The sequence below is a fragment of the Papio anubis genome, chromosome 4 (genome assembly GCF_008728515.1).
Source record: "Papio anubis isolate 15944 chromosome 4, Panubis1.0, whole genome shotgun sequence".
Lineage (NCBI taxonomy): Eukaryota > Metazoa > Chordata > Mammalia > Primates > Cercopithecidae > Papio > Papio anubis.
This window is the reverse complement of record NC_044979.1, coordinates 53,086,652-53,111,038: the sequence shown is the minus strand read 5'-3', so window position 1 is coordinate 53,111,038 and position 24,387 is coordinate 53,086,652. Positions and strand designations below refer to the sequence as shown.

The 24,387-nt window shown below is 45.7% G+C and overlaps 1 protein-coding gene across 14 annotated transcripts in view; it reads right to left on the bottom strand.

Annotated features, from left to right (window-relative positions):
- The window catches only part of ATXN7L1 (ataxin 7 like 1), a 271,623-nt gene that overhangs the window by 76,502 nt on the left and 170,734 nt on the right, over nucleotides 1–24,387 (bottom strand). Inside the window, exon 1 of one of the 14 annotated variants that reach the window (XM_021936149.2) lies at nucleotides 13,999–15,700. The exons of 11 other annotated variants lie outside the window; for them this stretch is intronic. In XM_021936149.2, the coding sequence (XP_021791841.2) occupies nucleotides 13,999–14,056 (58 nt within the window). In that variant the 5' untranslated portion in view covers nucleotides 14,057–15,700. Of the gene's footprint in view, nucleotides 1–10,172; nucleotides 10,644–10,673; nucleotides 10,970–13,998; nucleotides 15,701–24,387 lie in introns of those variants that run through there. 2 more of the 14 variants (XM_017957058.3, XM_021936150.2) reach the window with 2 other exon arrangements.

The window sequence follows — 24,387 nt, the reverse complement described above, 5'->3', positions numbered from 1 at the left end:
AACAAACGATGAAAATAACAAGTCTTGGTGAGGATGTGGGGAAGTTGGATCCCTCGTGCACTGTTGGTGGGAATGTAAAATGGTACAGCCACTATGGAAGACGAGTACGGCAGTTCCTCAAAGAATTAAAAATAGAGTCAGCACATGATCACACGATCTAGCAATATCACTTCTGGATATATATGAAAAAGAATTGGTATCTCAAAGATATTTGTATACCCACATTCATAGCAGTATTACTCACAATAGCGAAAGGTGGAAGCAACTCAAGTGTCTGTCAATGAATGGAGAATCCTATAATGGAATGTTATTCAGCCATAAAAAGGAAATTCTGACACATGCTACAACCTGGATAAACTTTGGGGACACTATGCTAAGTGAAATAATCCAGTCACTAAAAGACAAAGTAATGTATGATTCCACTTATATGAGGTACTCGAGATAGTCAAATTCACAGATAGAATGGCGGTTTTCAGGGGTTGCAAGGGAGAAGGAATAGGGAGTTATTATTCAGTGGGTACAGAGTTTCAGTTTTGCAAGATAAAGAGTTCGGGAGAGGGCTGGGCACAGTGGCTCACACCTGTAATCCCAGCATTTTGAGAGGCCGAGGCAGGAGGATACTTTGAGCTCAGGAGATTGAGATCGGCCTGAGTAATACGGCAAAACCCTTTCTCTACAAAAAATACAAAAATTAGCTGGGCGTGGTGGTGTGTACCTGTAGTCCCAACTACTGGGGAGGCTGAGGTGGGAGGATCGCTTGAACCCAGGAGGCGGAGGTTGCAGTGAGCCCAGATCACTGTACTCCAGCCTGGGTGACAGAGCGAGACCCTGTCTCAAAAAACAAAACAAAACAAAAAACAAAGAGTTCAGGAGAGGATGGTGGTGATGGTTGCAAAACAATGTGAAGATACTTAATGCCACAGAACTGTACATTAAAAATTAAGGTGGGTAAATTTCACGTTAAGCATATTTCACCACAATTAATTTTTTAAATAAAAAAGTTAAATACAGAATTACCATACGGACCAAAATTCCACTCCTAGGTATATATCCAAAGGAACTGAAAACAGATACTCACACAAATCCGTGTCCACAAATGTTCATAGCTGCTCTATTCATAAGAGCCAAAAAATTGGAAACAACCCAAATGCCCATCCATGGATGAGTGAATAAACAAAAATTGTGCTACATACATACAATAAAAGAATACTCAGCCATAAAAAGGAATGAAGCATGATACATGCTACAACACAAATGAGTCTCAAAAACATGATGATAAATGAAAGAAGCCAGACACAAAAGGTCATACACACACACACACACACACACACACACACACACACATATATATAGTATGATTCCATTTAAATGAAATGTCCAGAATAGGTAAATCCACAGATACGAAAAGCAGATTGGTGATTAGCAGGGGCTGTATGTGGCGGGGGAGGCGGAATAACTGCTTAATGGGTATGAAGTTTTATTTTGAAGTGTGATGAAACATTTTGGAACTAGATAGAAGTGGTGGTTGCACAATATTGCCAATGTACTAAATGCCACTGAATTGTTCAGTTTAAAACGGTTAGCTTTATGTTTTGTGAATTTCATCCAAATTTTTAAAAAGCCTGCAGAAAGTAAGAGCAAGGATAATCTACAGCAGAACAATTAGTTTCAAGATAACTGAGTTACCTTTAAAACCCTTTCTGAAATCACTTAAAGGAGGTTAATTTTTAAGTTAAGGTAATTAAGGCAGCCAGCAGGATACAGCAAACAGGCACTCTAAGACAGCAGTTCCCAAACACTAATGCTACCAATTTGGGTCTACAAAGAAGTGTTGTCTTAAACAATGTGATACATAAACACACACATGCATATACATGCACATGTACATACAGATTTTTCTGAGTTTACGTCCTCCCTACATTTCTGTGTTAGAATCTCCTTTACGTATTGATAACGAAGATAGATTGGTTGTGGTGCTTTGTTACTCTTTAGGGGGTATTGTTTTGTTTTTAGTGCCTTTACTTCATAAAATAAAGAAAACCTGAATTCAGGGTCAGATGCAGTGGGTCACGCCTGTAATTCCAGAACTTTGGGAGGCCGGGGTGGGCAGATCACTTGAGGTCAGGCGTTCAAGACCCACCTGGCCTACATGGTGAAACCTTGTCTCTACTAAAAAATACAAAAATTAGCCAGGTGCAGTGGTGCACACTTGTAATCCCAGATACTCAGGAGGCTGAGGCAGAATCGCTTAAACTCGGGAGGTGGAGGTTGTAGTGAGCTGAGATTGTACCATTGCACTCCAGCCTGGGTGACAGAGCGAGACTCCGTCTCAGAACAAACAAAAAAAACCCCTGAATTCAAACGACTACCACTACCAACACCACCACACGCAAACACACGCACATACACACACATGAACATAGGCTCCACTAGCTATTTACAAATGGGACACTGAGGCACAGCTCTTCCTCTTGCCAACCTGCTTGTTCATCCCTGATACAGCTGCCATTTCCATAAACAGATCATCATTCTCCCACGGACTCAGGTCTTAGACCTTGAAGCTGGGACTAACAGACTCGCAACTGGCAAGAAAAAACCCACAGGTAACCATTCTCTGCAGGCCCCCTTCTCTAGGAGTGCAGTCGCTCACCCACACTCCTGCCCAGGGTCTGCCAGGCACGGCTTCACTGCAGGCTCCATCTAGGGTGGTGCATCAGGTAAGCAGTGTGCCAGGTAAGCGGTGAGCCAGGTAAGCGGTGTGCCAGTTTAGTGGCACCTCCCAAGTTCAGTCCCGACTGTTGGAGAGTTCTCTTTTATGCCAAACTCCCGTGTAATGACCACTCACGATTCCCATGTCTGCGTTGTGGGAGTCACTATGAACCACTCTAATCCCCCTTCCATGGAACATCTTGCCAAATATTTGTTCCTTGAAACTTCCTTCTCTCAGGCTAAACATCCTGAGATGTCTTTTTACGCGATTCCTTACAAAACATCATTTTAATTACTCCCCAATCTCGGTTCTCTTGGCTCCCCTTGTTCTTCACAGACCATGGAGCTCAGAAGGGAGAGCATTACAGGTGGGGTCTGACCAGCTCCTACAGATCTGTTCTAGACATTATTCTCCTATTAATGCAGCCAGAGATCCAATCTAGATTTTTTATTTCTGATAGCTGCCTCATCTCTAAGTTTTATTTCACACATTTTGCTGCCAAGCTGCAGATCCACAGGTATCCTTTAAAAATGTCATCTTGTTGGATTCAGTCTACTGCACCAGTCTGTTGAGATCTTTTTGGACTCTGATTCACTAACATAATCTTCTCTCCCTCCCAAATCTACCACCTGAAAACTTGATCAGCCTGCCGTCAATGCCAATCTTCTTCTAAGTACTCATACACAACATGGAAGAGGGCAGGCCCAAGCGGGCAACTTGATACATCCTTTGGTGCAACAGTGGCCTTTGAACAGCACTTTTGAGGTGTGGTTGTACTGAACCATGTGCCATTCAGGGCAGGTGTCTCATGTGGCCCACATTTCTTCATCTCCCTGGTAGGACCTCGTGGGTGACTGTGACGAATGGGACTAATGATAGGCCTCCTCTTACTGTTGGTTGTGAAGGTTAAGTGCGAAGCTCTTCAAGCAGGGTATTACACACAATGAGCAGTCCAACACTGCCTTTAGTATGGAGAAGAGAAAACAATAATAAATGGTTCTCCAATTCCCAAACTACCTTCCTTACTGGCAACCATATACAGACATTAGAAAGCTGTAATCAATAGAAGGAGCACTGACATCTAAGAGCTGGAGTCTAAATCCCCACTCTCCTTCCAGAATGTCCATGCTCTGAGGTTAGCAGTACCTCCCCTCTCCTGTGCTATAGGGAAGAGTCAATGACATGAGGCATGTAAAAGAGGTTTCAAAGTTGAGTCAGACTATGCAAACATAAAAGAATAGTATGATGATTACTGTTATAAATAAGTCAAGATACCATTTCCATTGGCAGAAACCTGCCTGAGAAGCCAAGGAGGAACTTATAGATGTACTCAGGCTGCCAGGAGGAACAGGTCTTTCAGCACACAGCAGCTGGATTACTTCGATAATGAGATTCCTGATCTCCTCTCCTGGTAGCAATCACCTCCTCTCTCATCTCAGACCAAAGCCGAAGCTGGCTTTATAAAGAAAAAGTAGTGGGTCTTCCTACCATACTCGCAGAGGGGCCCCTTAGCCTATGGGAACACACTTTCTCTACAGGGTCCCCTTGTTGAGACCAGGACCTGAGTATCAGCAGCAGGGAACCGGCAGGTGATGAAGGGCCACAAGGGTTGCTTTTAGCTCCCCTATGACTTGACCCAGTCAATCCCTGAGCTTCCATCATGGATGGCGGTTTCTAAGAACACCAGGCTTTAGGCTCTGACATTCTCAGGGCAGGCTCTCAGAAACCCTGTTCTCACTCCAGCTGAGGATGTTGGTGTCTTCAGGGAAGAAATGGTCTTCACTAAAAACCAATCTTGGAAACATTTTGCAAAGCATGGTCACAGGCCACCTGTTGGCCTTTAGAATCTCAGGATCAAGGATATCCCACAGCAGAGGAAGAAGGAGAGGAAATGGCATGGCCAACCACATGCCTCTGGGAAGAAAGCAGCATTAAGATGGGAGGCAATAACTAACATAAATGAATTTTCCTCTCCTCATCCATCTAAGGTTAGTTTCCCAACTTCCAGGGGGAATGAACACTAAGGGCAGATTAAAAAAAAAAAATACACAGATGCTCTCTGACTTGCAATGGGATTATATCTGGATAAACCCATCATAAATTGAAAATATCGTAAGTCACAAATGCATTTAAGGGCCGGGCACAGTGGCTCATCCCTGTAATCCCAGCACTTTGGGAGGCTGAGGCAGGCGGATCACCTGAGGTCAGGAGTTCAAGACCGGCCTGGCCAACATGGTGAAACCCCATCTCTACTAAAAATACAAAAATTAGCAGGGTATGGTGGTGGGTGCCTGTAATCCCAGCTACTTGGGAGGCTGAGGCAGGAGAATCCCTTGAACCCGAGAGGTGGAGGTTGCAGTGAGCTAGGATTGTACCATTGCACTCCAGCCTGGGTGACGAGAGTGAAAGTCCATCTCAAAAAAAAAAAAAAAAATGCATTGAATACAATAACCTACTGAACATCATAGCCTTAGCCTACCCTATCTTAAATGTGCTCAGAACATAAGCTGCAGTTGGGCAGAATCCCCTAACACAAAGCCTATTTTATAATACAGTGCTGAATATCTCATGTAATGTATTGCATACTATATTGAAAATGAAAAACAGAATGGTTACATGGGTACTTGACGTACAGTTTCTACGGAATGCATGACACTTCTGTACCATCTTGAAACCAAAAAATCATAAGTCGAACCATTGTAAGTCAGGCACCGTCTGTATCTATATGTAATTGTTGGCAAGACACTGAGAGGTTTATGCCAATGAATCTATTAACAGATCAGGGAGTTGGCCCAGAAAGGCGATGGGAGGGAAGGGGCCCAGAAGGGAAGGTAACAATTCCTGACATCGTTTCTGGAGCCTACTGGTCCACAAGCTTCCCTTACTCAACCTATCCCTAATAAGAGTCTCTCTTGAGACAGGTGGGCTGCCACAGTCACCTAAGAATCATTATAAGCCACATGAAAGCGAATTCAGACTTTCATAGCCACTGATGACTTTTAAACATATTCCTGTCTTTCTCTCATTGCATTTCCTTTGACTATGCACCCACACAGAGATGGTGCCTGGTTCTATAAACGGATGCATGAGAGGAAAAACTCACAGATGAATCTGTACCCCATGGAGGTTCCTGCAGTGTTCTGATGCTGAGGCAGGACCAGGCTTGGTCAATTGGTGTTATGGGTTAAATTTGTCCACTTCAGACTTCATATGTTGAAGTCTTAATCCCTAGTACCTGAGAATATAAGCACATTTGGAGAGAAAGTCTTTGAAGAGGTGACTAAGTTAAAATGAGGCCATTAGGATGGGGCCCTAATCCAATAGGACAGGTGTCCTTAAGAAAAGGAAGGGATGACAATGGTACAAGTCCAGAGGGTGGATCACATGAAGAGGCGGCAAGAGGGCAGCCATCTGCAAACCAAGAAGAGGCCTCAGGAGAAACCAAACTTGCCGCCACCTGAATCGTGGACCTCCAGCTTCCAGAATTGTGAGAAAATAAACTTTGGTTGTTGAAGCTACTCAGGCTGTTTCATTTTGTTATGACAGCCCTACCGTACCAAGACAATTGGTTCACCTAAAACCATGCAAGTTCACCAGATCAGGGAGAAAAAGTACAGGACGGAGGCAGAGGCCTAGATGCAGCTCGGATGCATCCTCCTCCTTGGGCTGTGTTTCAGGGCAGTGTGACAGAGCAGAAATGCAGCCTGGCTTCAGCTACCCGCACGAGAGCATTCTTTCACGCATTCCCACTGACCGCGAGACCCACACCACTACCTCACTGACACCATACCCACTCACTCCAAGGCTTTAGTCATACAAAGAAAACAGCCATTCTATATTGTTCTTCGGTGCTCTTATAATGTTTAACCATGCCTTTTACTTAAAGAATTCCAGGAACTGGACTTAAGAGATCCAAAATATGGAACCAAGGTTGCAGAGTGTCCCACCTCAGGAAGGAATGCTGAACAACTGATTTACAGCCTTGTTGTTGCCAGCCAGACCACCAGATGGCCCATGACTCAAGACAATCATCACAACCAGATACATTGACTTGCATACCCTACCCCCTCACATGCTTTGCCCAGCCCAGCCTGCATACCCTACCCTGATATCAATTCCTGTACTTCACCTAATAAAAAAATCTCAACTGGGGCTGGGTGCGGTGGCTCATGCCTGTAATCCCAGCACTTTGGGAGGCTGAGGCGGGCGGATGGCTTGAGCTCAGGAGTTTGAGACCAGCATGGGGAACATGGAGGAACCCCCATCTCTACTAAAAATACATAACTTAGCTGGGCATGGTGGCATGTGCCTGTAGCCCCAGCTACTTGGGAGGGTGAGGTGGGAGGATCACCTGGGTCCAGGAGGTAGAGGTTGCAGTGAGCCGTGATCATGCCACTGCACTCTAGCCTGGGCAACACAGAGCAAGACCCTGTGTCAATTAAAAAAAAAAAAAAAGAAGAAAAAATCCCAATGGGCTCTTTTCAGAGGGTCAGTCAGGGATTTCTCTCTCTCTACCTTATGCCCGGGCATAAGCTCCAATGAAGCCTTGTCTGGGAAGGCTCTTTTGGCCTCATGTCAATTTCTATTGCACCGAGTACCCAAGAACCCATGGTCAGTAACAGCAAGGTCAAGGTGAGACAAATCTCCTAATCGCTGACAACTGGCAAAATCTGCCTGTCCTGAAGACCTGAAGCTGAGGTACTCTACAAGTACAAGGAGCAGGTGTGAGTAGCTGGTCTGAAAAGTTATGACTCCAGGCCATAGTCTAGGAGTGACCAACTCCTTTTATCAGCTTACTTTCTTGTTTCACCTCTTACCCAAAAAGTAATCTGATTACTCGTTCTAATTAATCTATATGTCATGGCTGTTGTTCCAGAAAAGACAAGACCTTGGGGGTGAATGGACTAATGGCAAAGTGAGGTCAGTGTTAGCAGACTCTCAATGGTTTGACGAAATTACACAGACCATCTGGCCCAGTGCTGCCTTTGGCGGGGAATTCACTGGTCTCTAGGTTCTGCCTGGGTGCCTCGGTCTTCCTGGAGTGTAGGGTGGACAGAACCATTCCCCAGGGTCCAAGAGAGAAGGGGTGGGCTCACAAATGCTCACTGCTGCTAAGGGGCCCAGCTGCTCCGGATCAATTATGTTTTAACAGCAGCTATGTCATTGGAGCTGGGCTGGAGGGAGGATTCAAAGTGAGGAAGGAGGGTGCTTCTAAGGTATTGGCAGACCAGTGTCTGGAGGGCCTGGGAGGGACAACGTGCTCTAGGAGACAGAGCTGAGGGGCCTTTACTTTCCCAAGGATGGCAGGGTGGGCGGATTTGCTTATTCAAATGCAAAAGCCTTTCAGTATTCACTGCCACTCCTCCTAGCTCCAACAAAAGGCCTTTAGGTTCTCTTCACATCTTTCCATTCACTTGGGCTGTGGGGGTTATTGACACAGCCGGGGGACCCCCTATAATCATACCTTGCTGAGATGCATACAAACCAACACACACCTCAAGCCTGACACCTTCCGAAGGTGGGCCTAAAGTCCTCCTGGTCCCAACCAGACACACGGAGGAGGCACAGGGAGGTGGAACAGAGGCCCCATACACAGGGGCAGGTTTAAATCAAATTAGAACAAAGAGTCCCTTAGCATCACGTCGTAGCTAGTTAGCCCACAGCAAATGGGGGCATGAGGAGGCGAAGGTCCGATGGATCATGTCCGAGCCTGAGTTTTAGCTTCTCAGCTCCCCTGTGTGAGCCAGGCCCCAAAGCCAGGCTTTCCCTCCTAGGACCAAAGGGCTGGACTTGGCCCCCACCAGCTCAGTGGGGCCAGTGTGAGAAAGCACAGGACACACTCTAAACGTCAAAGACCTAAAGCAAGGAAGCCTCATCATTATTTTCTGCAAGGTTAGAGGAGACAAGGCACTTTTTTTTTTTGAGATGGAGTTTTGCTCTTGTTGCCCAGGCTGGGATGCAATGGTGCGATCTTAGCTCACAGCAACCTCCGCCTCCTGGGTTCTAACAATTCTCCTGCCTCAGCCTTCCGAGTAACTGGGATTACAGGCATGTGCCACCACACCCAGCTAATTTTTTGTATTTTTAGTAGAGACGGGGTTTCTCCATGTTGGTCAGGCTGGTCTCGAACTCCCGACCTCAGGTGATCCGCCCGCCTCGACCTCCCAAAGTGCTGGGATTACAAGCATGAGCCACTGTGCCCAGCAAAAAAAAAGCATTCATATGAATGAGAGAAACATGGAGAAGAAAAGAAATCCTCTCTTGACAGCACTCAGCAGTTGGAACTATGTCAAGCCTCAGCCTAACGGTCACATTTACCACCTTGGAAATTTCCGTTTTCACTGTCTGTTCTCATTCATGTGATGCTGGGGGTGGGGATGGACCCATCTGTGTGGGACTCAAGGTCCTGGTTCTAAGCAGACCCGCTCCTCAGAAGGCCTTCCGTGAAGCCTAAATGATGTTTGTCGTCTTCTCCTTCTTTTTCGATTTGTTTAGTTTAAAATATTTAACCCGAGGCACAATGAAGTGTCTCATTTACAAGGTTCTCCCGGACCATTAGACTGGGACTCCACACTCATTATGCTGATGAACGCACTACTTACTCATGCAAATTCCAGGAGCGGCAGACTCCGAGATGGGAGGTGCTCAAGGTACGATATCAAGGGCTGATTTAATTACACAGCCATTCAGTGGGCCAAGCACGGTAATTTTTAGCCAACTGTTCTAGTAAATATTACGGGAAACCCTTTTATAGAGTGCTAATTCTGGCTTAGTGTTTTCGCTAAGCTTTAGTTCTTATTCAAAACATGCACATGGGCCCCCAAAGATGCTACCACCAGGCCAGAAAATCACACAGATAAAGCATGAGCCGGTATGCCATCTTGCAGTCAATCATCCTTTTAAAAATGTGATAAACATCTGCATATCACTGTCATTTAGGTGAGGACAAACTAAGATCCAGTAACTTCCCTGTGTCTGTCCTTCCTCCGGTCCCCTCCCCCATGACTCTGAGTGCTGCAGACTAGCCCTTGGGCAGGTTTTGGGTCACCAAATGCCACTGCTCCCGGCAGTTTGACAAAACAACCACTGTAAACTCATTTCAGACATTTGAAACAATACCCAATCACTGCATCCACCCTCGAGGAGCGCCCCAGAGGAAATGGCATCATTACTTTCATTTTACTCCGTTTGTGAACGACTAAAGGAAAACAACACGTCCTAGGACTCTCTGAAATGTTACCAAGTGACCCCTAAGAAATTAATCATCAGGAGCTAAAATAACCCTCTGCTGCACATAGACCGCCGTTTCTCTAAGTGGAGAAACAAATTTCACTTTCCATAGTTGGAACAGAAACTCTTATGCATCCCCGTTTCTTCAAAAAAAGTCTATAAATAACCTAGGATCAGCAAAATTATGCAAAACATCCTGCTAGAAGAAGAAATGTAAACTAAAACCACTTACAGAGAGACTCAGGCTGCCAACTTAATCTGATGCTACGACGACTGTAAACATGTTGTACTTTTGGAACCTGACGCGATCCACATTAGCACGGATGTCATTAAAAAAAAAAAAAAAAAGAGAGAGAGAGAAAGAAAAAGGAGGAAAAAAATCGCAACGACTAAACAACAACAAAAGCCCAGCCCCAAAACAGAGCAACGTGATTCGGTATTCTGCACAGTGCACAGCCCGACGGCTGACCAGCTGCAGTCAATACCAGCTATCCGTGCTTGCACACGCCAACTGTTTTGACTACAGGCACTTGTTAAACACGGAGTTTCAGGTCCTACCAGTTGGACACCAGAAGTTCATAGAACTGACCCAGTGCCAAGAACAACAAGCACAGAAAGCGAACTGGCTGCCTCGTGCGGGTGTTTTCGTTAACTGTTTATGCAAGCCCCAAAGCAATTGGGTAACAATTAAGAATAAAAAAGAACTTAAATAACAAAAGCAAAAGATTACCACCTTGAAGGAAATGTAGATATTGGCAGCTGAAGGACAGACGTCATGCTACTTTATTGGTGGGGTGGGTGGGTAGTTTTCAGAGAGAACTGGTTGGGGGAGGGGGAGGTGTCACATGACACACTGCAGTTATTAGCAGAAGGAACTGGGTGCTTCCTTGAAGCATCTTTTGGAGATTGACTTAGATTTTGCAAATGTGGAGGCTTTGCTGCACATCTGGGGGTGATGGCAGGAGCACTAGAATTTGTCAGTTGGTAAATCCCATAGAAAAAGAAAGGGACATGCTGGCTGAATCTTTCTTTCTTTTCTTTCTTTTTCCTCCTTCCTTCCCTCCTTCCCTCTTTCCCTCCCTCCCTCCCTCCTTTCCTTTCGTTCCTTCCTTCCTTCTTTTCTTAAGATGGAGTCTGGCTTTGTCACCCAGGCTGGAGTGCAATGGCGCTTTCTTGGCTCACTGCAACCTCTGCCTCCTGGGTTCAAGCGATTCTCCTGCTTCAGCCTCCTAAGTAGCTGGGATTGCAGGCAAGCACCACTACACCTGGCTAATTTTTGTATTTTTAGTAGAGACGGGGGTTTCGCCATGTTGGCCAGGCTGGTCTCAAACTCCTGACCTCAAGCAATCCACCCGTCTCGGCCTCCCAAAGTGCTGGGATTATAGGCATGAGCCACCGCACCCAGCTCTTTCTTTTTTAGAGACTTTTGCTCTGCTACCTAGGCTGAAGTGCAGGGGTGCCATCAGAGCTCACTGCACCCTTGAATTCCTGTGCTCAAGCGATCCTCCTGATTCAGCCTCCTAAGCAGCTGCACCACTGCACTTGGCTAATTTTTAAATATTTTGTAGACATGGAGTCTTGCCACCAGGCTGGTCTCAAACTCCTGGCCTCAAGCGATCCTCCTGCTTTGGCCTTCCAAAGCACTGGGATTACAAGCATGAGCCGTCATGCCCAGCAGAAACACTTCTTAAATTGCTTATTTTAACAGGCTTTTCCATTTTTCCCAGAGTGCATCAAGCAGTATCTCATTGTAGGACCAAGAGAATTAACCAAATAAAATTTTAGTTACCTGAGGAGTTCAGAAAACAATTCCAAGAGAACCTGTGTGTGGATGTAAGAGTGAGAAAAATTTTTTTGTTTTTGTTTTAAATAGAGACAAGGTTTCGCTCTTGCCCAGGCTGGAGTGCAGTAGTTCCATCATAGCTCACTGCAGCCTTGAACTCCTGGGCTCAATGAATCCTTCTGCCTCAGCCTCCCAAGTAGCTGGAACTATAGGTGTCTGCCACCATGCCTGGCTCATTTTTAAAGTTTTTGTAGAGACAGAATCCCACTATGTTGCCCAGGCTAGTCCTGAACTCCGGGCCTCAGGCAATCCTCCCGCCTGGGCCTCCAAAGTGCTGGGGTTACAGGCTTGAGCTAACGTGTCTGACCGAGTGAGAAATTTTAAATTGCTGGGTGGACTTAAATCTAATGCCCCATCCATCCATCCATCCATCCATCCATCCATCCATCCATCCATCCATCTATCCATCTAATTTGAAGAATACAATGTCACTCCCAAACTCCACAGGTTTTGGGGAAAGTCATGAGTAAGTAGAAACAAGCTGTTTGGAAAAGCCACGGTGACTGTGGGCCAGCTTCACATTTGTTCTGGAGAGCAAAGGTTGTTCCTTTGGTTTTGGGGCCACCAGCGCCATGGTGGTGAATAGGAACCCACATGGTGGCTTTCTCTTTCCTCTCAAAGTAACCCACATTTTATTACCCACTATATATAGAAACTGTTTCACTGGGATCTGAAATGGAGCCACCCCGGAGTGAAATGCAGCAGTTGCCTGACACATCACAGGAGAAGAGCAAAGGCAACTTAGCACATCCAAGACCAAGGAAGGAGCAGTGGAGGAAGAAGTCTGAGGTGGGGAAAGGAGGAGGGTGGAAGGGATGTAGTAAGAGAAGTTTCAGGTCCTGAGGGAGAAATGAGCGGTTTTTTTTTTTTTTTTTTTTTTTAAGGCAGAGTCTCACTCTGTTGCCCGTGTTGGAGTGTGCAGTGGTGCCATCTTGGCTCACTGCAACCTCCGCCTCCTGGGTTCAGTGATTCTCCTGCCTCAGCCTCCCCAGTATCTGGGACTACAGGCGTGTGCCACTGCACCTGGCTAATTTTTGTATTTTTAGTAGAGATGGTTTCACCATGTTGGCCAGGCCAGTCTCCAACTCCTGACCTCAGGCGATCCACCTGCCTTGGCCTCCCAAAGTGCTGGGAGTATAGGCGTGAGCCACCGCGCCTGGCTGAGAAGTGAGTCTTCAATCAGCCCTGTCCTTGGGGTCAGCAACCGTTAAAGTAGCCCCAGGATTTCTGTGGGTTAAAACCCCACAGTTTATGTTTCTTTCACGCACATTACATTATTTGATCCTGTGAGGTGGTAAGGGCAGCTATTATTACCACCATTATAAAGGAGGGAAACGGGGCTCAGAGAAACCTGTGACTTTCCAAGTTACACACCCAGGAAAGCTTTCTGATGTCCAATCCTGGGTCTCAGCCTCATGGCTGGTAACGTATGCTGGTGTGCAGCTTCATTATTCACAAAGCAGCTTAAAAGGGGCAGACTTTACTATTCCCATTTTCACAGGCAAGTAAACTGGGATTTAGAGAGGCTACGTGATTTGGCCAGGGCCACACTGCAAACTACAAACAGCACTAAGTCTTCCAACTCCTGGCCTGGCCCTCCTTGCTTCCCTCTATGGCGCTTCCAGAGAAAATAATAAAACTAAAATGGCCAATGGAGTTGTTTGACTGTAAAAGCACAACCTCAGCCAGGCACGGTGGCTCACGCCCGTAATCCCAGCACTTTGGGAGGCCAAGGCGGTGGATCACCTGAGGTCAGGAGTTCGAGACCAGCCTGGCCAACATGCTGAAACCCGTCTCTGCTAAAAATACAAAAATTAGCCGGGTGTGGTGGCTGGTGCCTGTAGTCCCAGCTACTTGGGAGGCTGAGGCAGGAGAATTGCTTGAATCTGGGAAGCGGAGGTTGCAGTGAGCTGAGATCATTGCACTCTAGCCTGGGTGCAGAGCAAGACTCCCTCTCAAAATAAATAAACATTAAATAAAATAAAAGCACAACATCACCCTCAATTTTCTCAACACTCCCTGTCTTCATGGCTTTTCTAGTGTTTCACAGCGAATGTGCCTAACACGGAAGGGTTTCTTTCCACAGTGTAGGGGGAGCTTTGGACATCTACACTCCAGAGCTACTATTTCAATGGAAAACAATCGTCTTGATCCAGTTCGCACCCTGTCCTTTGATTTGATCAGTTCACCTAAATGCCAACCCCTGGTTCCTTACCGAATCCGTCTAAGAAGCAGTGAAGTGGAATGTCCCAGCAGGCCTGACAGCTGTACATTATGAAGCTTGTATGTCCATGGTGCACCACTGCACATGTAGAGGGGATCTAGCTTAGCATATGGTTTGGTGGATCGCTTCTCTAACAGATGTTTCACAGTTAGGCCTTTGCTGAGTTCTTTGCAACAGGTCACTGAAGACATTGGACCAAATGTAGGTTTCCACTGTCATGTTCCCTTGTCCATGCCAACTGGACACACTCACAGCTGAATCTGGGCTGATATTACTGTTAAGTGACACAGGCTAAGCAGGTTCACTGCAGGTGTTGGACATTTGCTCTGAGGGACAGGGTGGTGGGTTACTGCAGATGGCCAGCAGGTTTGCAGGTAGCGATGAATGGAGGTGTCTGTCAGGAAGTGAAGGTTCGGGGCCAGGATCAGAGATGTTGAATGTAGAATGCAGAGGGGAGCCTGTCAGGGGGTGATGGTTAGGAAGTTACAGAGCATTCTACCACCCCCTTATGAATCTGCCTGTCACACTTCTTTCTCCCTGAAAGTACAACATAAGAAAACATACACCCAAAGGCCAGGGAAGTTGCGTGTCAAGGTGGACTTCACGTTGACTGTTATGAAGGTCATGAAGACTAATGAAATCTATATGCTCCTGTTGACTGGAAATGCTCTGCAGCTTGGTGGGAAGTATATGTAGTGCTTCCCACTGCTAGTGAATACTCACTCTCAAGGGTGTTTCTTTAGGTGGGTTTGGTAACCAGAGGACATTTGCATCCATGCTGACTGAAAGAATATGGTGCTAGGTGAATCAGAACAGTCTTGGCAGGGAAACTCGTGTGCTTGCAAGGTATAAAGTGAGGAGAATATTTCCATGTAACATGTGACTTCTCTGATCATAGAGCCCCACCCCACTCCCACTTTTTTGAAGCCAAAAAGAAGGACACATGATTTGACAAGCATTGGCATATTAAGGAAAGACAGCGTAGGCTATTTAAAAATCAGAACTTCTGACAGTCCATGAGGCCTAGCTACCGAACTTGTCATATCAAATTAAAGTGCGCTAATAGGGAGATATGGAATATTAGCAGAAATCTGTTGTAGTTAGACTGCATGCTTAACAAAAGCAGTTCCACCACAGACCAGACAAACGCTGTTTTGCTGATGCAGATAGAGAAGGGAGTTTGGGAAATGCTGGAGGGCTCAGTCCATGCAGCCCATTGAGGATAAAGCTGGGGCCCCGTGCCCATGCCCTGGATGTTTATACTCCTCTGAGTGAAGGCAGCCGCATCAGACTCCATATGTGGAGGAGGAAGCTGGGCAGGGACCAGCATGGTCTGAACATGTGGAAAGCTGGCCAAAAAGAGGATGGAGCCAACACAGGATGGCGCCTGAGCTTTTGGGAGATACAGAGGCAAGGAAAGCATGTTGGTAGCTGTGGCTGCTACTGGTTGCAGGCTTGGCTTCAATGCTTGGGTTCTAGTGCCTGACCTTGCCATGCAGACTTCCCAGTAGTGTCTGCACTCGGCTCAACATGCCTCACTTATGCCCTGTTACCTGGATTCACAGGGGCTAAGCCAGTCTTGCCTGATCATACCAGCAACTAGATTTTGGCTTAATCCTTTATGATGTGGCCCACAAACCAAGACGTTGTAACTGATGTCACAATGTCAGTTTTGCATTGATGGGACCACATATGCTAGATTTTTCTTTTTAAAAAATAAATTTTTTTTTTTTTTTTGGAGACAGAGTCTCGCTCTGTCGCCCAGGATGGAGTGCTGTGGTGTGACCATTGCTCACTGCAGCCTTGACCTCCTGGGCTCAAGTGATCCTCCCACTTCAGCCTCTTGAGTAGCTGGAACCACAGGCATGCATAACCATGTCTGGCTAATTTTTATTATTTTTTTGTAGAGATGGAGTTTTGCCATGCTGCTCAGGCTGGTCTCCTGGGGTCAAGTGATCCGCCTGTCTTGGCCTCCCAAAGTGCTGAGATTACAGGCGTGAGCCACTGCGCTTGGCCATACACCAGATTTTGGGGGAGAGTGAGTATCAATGTCAGCCAGCCTTAGCCTGTACTGCATTGCAGTTTGAAAGATGACTTTATGGTAAAAGTCTTAGATGTGGGTTGACTGGAATGCAGACCACTGGACTGAAGTTCCCTGAGAGCAGGTTCTGAGTCTCAGCCATCTTTGCAGGCTAGTGCCTAGCCAGAGCATAGAAACTTTGCTGTGTGTTTTAAATACATTTTTTGCATGAACAAATGAAATATCTCTTAATCTGAATTACAAAGATATATGTATACCTTACTAGGCATATCTGGAAAGTGAATATCTTTATATTAAATATGCATCAAATTTGGTGTTTCTAAAAAGTTGTTTGTGGTTCAAGTTAGGGAGAAGGTAGAAAGGCTTTCCATTTAACATTTATAATGCCAAATCTTTAAAAAGATGTAGCCACATTGGAACAGGGCTCTTTCCAAAAGATCTTCATTCCACTGTACTTTTTTTTTTGTTTCTTTTTTCTTTTTTCTTTTTGGGGTGGAGCCTTGCTCTGTCACCCAGGCTGGAGCACAGTTGTGCAATCTCGGCTCACTGTCATCTCTGCCTCTCAGGTTCAAGCGATTCTCCTTCCTCAGTCTCCCAAGTAGCTGGGATTACAGGCGCATGCCACCACGCCCAGCTAATTTTGTATTTTCAGTACAGACAGGATTTTGTCATGTTGGCCAGGCTGGTCTCAAACTCCTGACCTCAGGTGATCTGCCTGCCTCAGCCTCCCAAAGTGCTGGAATTACAGGCGTGAGCCACCATGCCTGGCCATTTCGCTGTATTTTGATTTCTTAAGTGGTATACTTTGAATGTTACTTGATCCTTTTTTGATAACTCCAAGTCACTGTTACAGGCATTAATTGCTATAAAATTATGACTTTAGAGCCTACGACTGCAGCTGTCAAACTTTTTGACCCTGATTTACCTTAAGAAATGAATTTTACAGTGCAACCTAGTATTACAGATATGTAGATGAGAGACAAGTTCCCAAAGATAATACTTATCTTCACTATCTAAAAAGCACTGTGATCTCTTGTCTTCCGTTGTTTAAAATGTTGGTCAGGATTCACTAAACTGATTGCCCCATCATCATGGGTGGTGCCTATGGTTTGCAAACACTGAGAAAGAATGCAGGGCTTTCAGCTTCCCCGCTTTCTGGCTTTTGCCTGTATTTTCCTGCAGTCTGGTGTCACTTCTTTTTACTGTGAAGGCCTGCCCCCACAATCTTCCTTAGAGTTCTAATTTCCTGAACTTGGAAATCAGACCATCAAGCTTGCTGGTATTATGTATAAACTGAGAGTAAACTGTTTCTCAATGACAGCCTGAAGGTGCCCTGGACCATGGTGTGGAGCTGAGGAGCAGTGACTCAGAGCCCCTCCGAGCGCTCTGAGCTCCTGGCTGGGTTCCCACACAGCTTCACTCAATGGCAGAACTCATGATACTGAGATATTATGGAACGCACCACCTGTAAACACCTGCATGTGCACACAATGTTTTCTTTTGTGAAAGGAATATTCCAATGACTGGGGCTGGTGGGGCTAGAAAATCACAAGGGGGGCTGGGTGCGGTAGCTCACGCCTGTAATTCCAACACTTTGGGAGGCCAAGGCGGGCAGATCACCTGAGGCCAGGAGTTCGAGACCAGCCTGGCCAATATGGTGAAACTCCGTCTCTACTAAAAATACAAAAATTAGCCAGGTGTGGTGGCGCACACCTGTTGTCCCAGCTACTTAGAAGGCTGAGGCAGGAGAATCGCTTGAACCTGGAGGCAGAGGTTGCAGTGAGCCGAGATTGCACCACTGCACTCTAGCCTGGGTGACAGGGCAAGACTCTGCCAAAAAAAAAAAAAAAAAAAAAAAAAAAAAGAAAAAAAAAAGACAAGGTCTCCTGGCAGCAATGTTGCTCCATGAATGACCATATCTGAGCTCCTGTGTATGAGGAGGTTATTCCTAAAGTAATTTACTGCCTCAGGCAGTTTGCAACGATGTGATACCTTGACTTTTCACCCTGAGCTGCCTTTGCTCTATTATTATTACTATTGAGACAGGGTCTGGCTGTATTACCCAGGCTGCAGTGTAGTGGTGCATCTTGGCTCACTGCAACCTCCACCTCCTGGGCTCAAGTGATCCTCCCACCCCAGCCTCCCCAGTAGCTGGGACTATAGGCGCACACTACCGCGCTTGCCTAACTTTTGCGCTTTTTGTAGAGATGGGGTTTCACCATGTTGCACAGGCTGCTCTCGACCTCCTGAGTTCAAGTGATCTGCCTGCCTTCACCTCCCAAAGTGCTGGGATTATAGGTGCGAGCCACCGCGGCCGGCCCCTGTGCCCTATTGTTTATAGCTCCTCCTAGTGTGCACTTTAACTGTCATGGATCTTTCCACTTAAATGCAAAAAAAGACAAACATTAATATATGAAATTTCAAAAGGTGTGTCAAGTTTGTGTGTGTGTAGATATCTTATATTGATTTCTAAAAATTACAGCAAAAGGGGTACATACTGTGCCCTTAAACAACCTAAATTACAAGCAATTAGGCACTGGTTAAGTAAATTATTGGCACATCCATTCAATGGAAGGCTGGAGATGCATAAAAATGATGATGCAGATCTATATTTACTAAAATGTATCCATGATAATTTTAGATGGAAAAAAAAGCATGTTTCAAAGCAATGTCTATAAGATTCCACTTTTATTTTAAAAATATAAAATATATGCATGTAGATACATATGTACAACACAGAGACAAACACATACACATAGAAAAAAGATTGGAAAGTTTTACATGGAAATAATTATTTTCTTATTTTACTTGTTTCGACTTTTCTGAAATATTGGCAGTTTTTGCAGTGCATTCCTTTTATAATAATAACAAAGGCAATTTTAACTTTGAAAAAAATAAAACTATATTATTATGTAAAACAGCACCTCTGTTTGGGGCACCACCCCTATTTGCACCCCATCCCATCCTCATGTCAAACTTTCAGAAGAGTTCTACTCATACAAAAAAGGGTAAGTTAAATGTTTACTAGATGATTCTTTTTTTTTTTTTTTTTTTTTTGAGACGGAGTCTCGCTCTGTCGCCCAGGCTGGAGTGCGGTGGCGCGATCTCGGCTCACTGCAAGCTCCACCTCCCGGGTTCACGCCATTCTCCCGCCTCAGCCTCCGAGTAGCTGGGACTACAGGCGCCCGCCACCACGCCCGGCTAGTTTTTTGTATTTTTAGTAGAGACGGGGTTTCACCATGTTAGCCAGGATGGTCTCGATCTCCTGACCTCGTGATCCACCCGCCTCGGCCTCCCAAAGTGCTGGGATTACAGGCTTGAGCCACCGCGCCCGGCCTGATGATTCTTACATTAATGCATTTTATTTTTTTAGAGACAGGGTCTTGCTCTGTAACTCAGGCTGGAGTGCAGTGGCGTGATCACAGCTCATTGTAGCCTCAAACTCCTGGGCTCAAGTGATCCTCCTGCCTCAGCCTCCTGAATAGCTGGAACACAAACGTGAGCCACGGTGCCCAACTCATTAATTCATTTTAAAGCAAACCACTGGCTTATGGTTTTACTTTTAACAGTCATGTTCTCTTCCCTGATGGAATTTTGGCGGTGGAAACTCTAGCAGATGTCTTGGCTAGTTACTTTATTGGCAGAAGCAGGCTATGGGTCTCTCCAGCCTTGGAGAAGATAAGTTGAAAAGCTCACCTGACCTATATTCTGATGATACTTTTCCCAACCAGAGTCAATTCAAGTGTAAAACAATGTTAGTTTAAAGATGGAAATGATCCCTAACTCTTGCTAGTGTTTTTCTCTTTACAAAGTTCATTTACATCCACAGCATAACTGGTATCTCATAGAAAACTGACTAGGGAGGGCGGGCGAGCAGAAGCATCACTCTCAGTTCACAGATGAGGAATCTAAGAGGGGCAACTTGCCCAAGGCCACCCTATGGGGACTGGTACAGACAGGATCCAAACCTAGTTTTCCTGGGTTTGTTCTTTTTATTCTGTGCCATTGCATTCTTTCTAGAAATAGAGAGATCATAATTTATCATCCCAACTAGACAACTTTGAAAGTAAAAGGGGGTGCTAAATGGATGGGCCCCAGTGCAAGAGGTATAAATTGTGACTCTCCCAGGCAAATCAGGACTTCTGGTCACTTTAGATATAACCCAGCCCCTTACACATACACAGACCCACAACACACACACACAGACACACACACACATGCACACAGAGCGAATCACACCTTTTAAATAGGAAAGAGAAATGCAACAGGGTAACAATGCCTATAAAGTGCTAGAGTATTAAAAAATAAAAATAAGTAAATAAAAAGTACTTGAGGCCTGGCGTGGTGGTGTGGTGGCTCACACCTGTAATCCCAGCACTTTGAGAGACCAGGGCAGGCAGATCACCTGAGGTCGGGAGTTTAAGACCAGCCTGATCAACATGGAGAAACCCCGTCTCTACTAAAAATACAAAAACATTAGCTGGGCGTGGTGGCGGGTGCCTGTAATCCCAGCTACTCAGGAGGCTGCAGAAGGGAGAATCGCTTGAACCCGGGAGGCAGAGGTTGCAGTGAGCTGAGATCGCGCCACTGCACTCCAGCCTGGGCAACAAGAGCAAAACTCTGTCTCAAAAAAAAAAAAAAAAGAAAAAAAAAGTACTCAAGTATAACTTGTATTTTATTGTTTGTGGAAGTTAGTCTCGGCTTTACCTTTCCAGGTCATCAGCTCCCAGGTAGTAAGAAAACAAAGTCTAGATTGGGCAACTGGTATTAATCAAAGTGGGCCACATTCCAAATGCGGCCAGTTTAAGTTTTTCTGCTATCCATATTGATCCAACATTCTGAACACAAAAAATGGGCTTTATTGTTGAAACTTACGACTTACTATAATCACTGCTAGAAACAGGCTTTTTACTGGTGCAATTAATGGTATTCAAGATATATGGCCTGGCCAAAACCTTGAGAGACACTCCCCACCCTTGTATAAACAGGTATTAGAATCCAGCCAGGCCTGTCCCTTCAGAGACGGTGCTCCAGGCTGCCCTGTATCCAGCCACCAAATCTGGATGGTTTATGAGGGGATGATGCTGCTTTGGGAAAACAGTGTAACAGTGTCCCCTCTCTAGAGTGTTCTTGTAGTTGCCTGGGGCGAACCTTTGGTGTCAGGTGTGGTTGGAAAACCTCAAAGGAGAGAGGGCTGGGCCTTTGTCAAGCTTCCCAAACAAGCTGAATCAACTGTTTTGTTTCTACTTGTCCATAAACGTTTGTTTGATAAATGCCTGCATCTGTGGCAGAATTCAGTCTCATACCCACATTCATTCATATGGTAGCAAGGTTGTGTGGGAGAAGCTGACTCTCACCATATTGATCTTTCACAACTTTTACACTGGCAACTGTGTTCTACCAAAGAGAACCCAAGAGGCCTATGTGGCCAAACCACTTTAGGTTGGTCCATAACAAACATGCCACTTGGTGAATCTGAAAGGGGTAGACTTCAGGAAGGGATCCCTTAATACATTTTCCTCATCACCAGATTTTGAGCCTCGGGAAAGCAGAGACGGGGTCTGTCGTGTTCACTACTCTAAGCCTCATGAAGTGCCTGCCCACAGGAAATGTGTAATTTACATTTGTCAAATGAATAAAATAAGAAAGAATTTTGTCATTTCTAGATCTGGTTTATTAACTGTAATCTGTGATTGTTCTTTATTCCACCAATGAGAACTGATCTGCACAGACCACAACCTATTGTTTGCCCTGATAAAGTTAGTGCTTCAAAAAGCAACAAATAACAGGCTAATAATAAAAACCACTGGGATGATACCGTTTAATTCACACAATAATGCAATGAGATTGGTATCATCACCCCCATGTTTGAATGAGGGAACCAATGTCCAGAGAAGCTTTATCTTTTTTTTTTTTTTTTTTTTTTTTTAGACAGAGTCTCACTCTGTTGCCCAGGCTGGAGTGCAGTGGTATGATCTCGGCTCACTGCAACCTCCCGCCTCTTGGGTTCGAGTGATTCTTGTGCCTCAGCCTCCCAAGTAGCTGGGACTATGGGCATGTAACATCACACCTGGCTAATTTTTGTATTTTTAGTAGAGATGGGGTTTTACCATGTTGGCCAGGCTGGTCTCAAACTCCTAAACTCAGGTGATCTGCCCACCTTGGCCTCCGAAAGTGCTGGTACAGTGGCATGAGCCAAGTTAGTAAAGCCAAGACGCACTCAGTTCTGTCAGACTCCAAACCCAAGCACGCTGTCCTGTGCTGTGCTACCCAGAATTAGCAGTAACCCAGTTTTGTAAAGATTATTATTATTATTATTATTATTATTTTTTGAGACGGAGTCTCGCTCTGTCGCCCAGGCTGGAGTGCAGTGGCCGGATCTCAGCTCACTGCAAGCTTCACCTCCCGGGTTTACGCCATTCTCCTGCCTCAGCCTCCCGAGTAGCTGGGACTACAGGCGCCCGCCACGCCGCCCGGCTAGTTTTTTGTATTTTTTTAGTAGAGACAGGGTTTCACCGTGTTAGCCAGGATGGTCTCGATCTCCCGACCTCGTGATCCGCCCGTCTCGGCCTCCCAAAGTGCTGGGATTACAGGCTTGAGCCACCGCGCCCGGCAAGATTATTTTTTATTTTAATTAAATAATAAATTTAGAGACGGAGTTTTGCCCTGTCACCCAGGCTGGAGTGCAATGGTGTGATCTCAGCTCACTGCAACCTCTGCCTCCCGGGTTTAAACAATTCTCCTGCCTCAGTCTCCCGAGTAGCTGGGATTTACAGGTGCATGCTTCCATGCCTGGCTCATTTTTGTATTTTAGTAGCGATGGGGTTTCACCATGTTGGCCAGGCTGGTCTCGAACTCCCAACCTCAGGTGAACCACCTGCCTTGGCTTCCCAAAGTGCTGGGATTACAGGTATGAGCCACCATGCCCAGCCGAGTATTTGTTATTACTTTTACTCTACTCGCTTTCTGCTGCGCTATTGAACACACATTTTTTTTGGCACTTCATCTCATTTTATCAAAAGCTTTTTTGGGGGGAAAACTAGATGGATGTTGGAATATATAAGCCTGCTTTCCAGTTCTTTTACTTTTAATTATTTTGATTGACATGTGGCCCTGAGGGATGTCTAATGGCCTCTCCTATCTTTGAGTTACAGAAGAATCCATCCCCAGGAATCTGTTGCAGCTCTCCCTGTCTCCAGGGCACCACTCTGACACCCTCCCCCCATGCACCCCTGCCACTTGCCACACTAGACAACTGAGAGCCTTTTGTTTCATGCCTCTGTGGCTTGGTGCACAGTGTTCTTTCTCTGGAATCCTGGTCCACTCGTTTGTTCTTCACCTTGGTTAACTCCTTGTTCTCTTTCAGGACCTAATTCAAACATTAGCACATTTGGGATACCTAGGAGATTCCCATCCTGAACCTCTGCCAGGTGTCACCTGAAGCCCATTCTCTCTGCTCTCTGGACCCAATGAGCACACCTCCACCTTAGCACCTGGCACGTGGCTCCATAGTAACAGATAGATTTGCCACCCTTCTTCGCATATAAAGAGCCCAAGTCAGGGACTTTTTCTTAGTACTGGTACATAGCAGGCACTCCAAGTGTGTTAGATAATGAACGAATAAATCAGGAAATAATTAGCCAATCCACAGTAAAGCAAGAGAGAAATGCAGGGATCAGTGGGCAGCAGTCTGCAGTGGTCTGAGGGCTAGCTAAACTTAATTATTTCTCTTAGCCACTGTGCTTATTTTTTAACCTTAAGAGCATTATAGTTTTTTTTTTTTTTTTTTTTTTTTTGAGATGGAGCCTCGCCCTGTCACCCAGGCTGGAGTGCAGTGGCACTACCTCAGCCCATTGCAACCTCTGCCTCCTGGGTTCAAGCGATTCCCCTGCCTCAGCCTCTGGAGTAGCTGGGATTACAGGCATGCATCACCATGCCCGGCTAATTGTTTTGTATTTTTAGTAGAGATGGGGTTTCACCATGTTGGCCAGGCTGGTCTTGGACTCCTGACTTCAAGTGATCCACCTGCCTTGGCCTCCCACAGTGCTGGGATTACATAGTTGGTTTTTATGAGACAACAGACCATTTAATTCTGAGTGTTCTGCTCCTTTGCCTGTTACAGGAAAAATAGCACCACCACCACCACCAAAAACAAAACAAAACAAAACAAAACAAACAAAAAAACAAACTCAAAACAACAAACCTCTGGAAAGATTTTCCGTTGTGGCCAGTTCTCCATCACTATGCCAGCCACCAGCATCCCTTCTGGGGACTGGGGTGATCTGATAGCGCCCAAGGACAGGTTGCACCAGCAGTTCATAGAGCACTCACCAACTAAC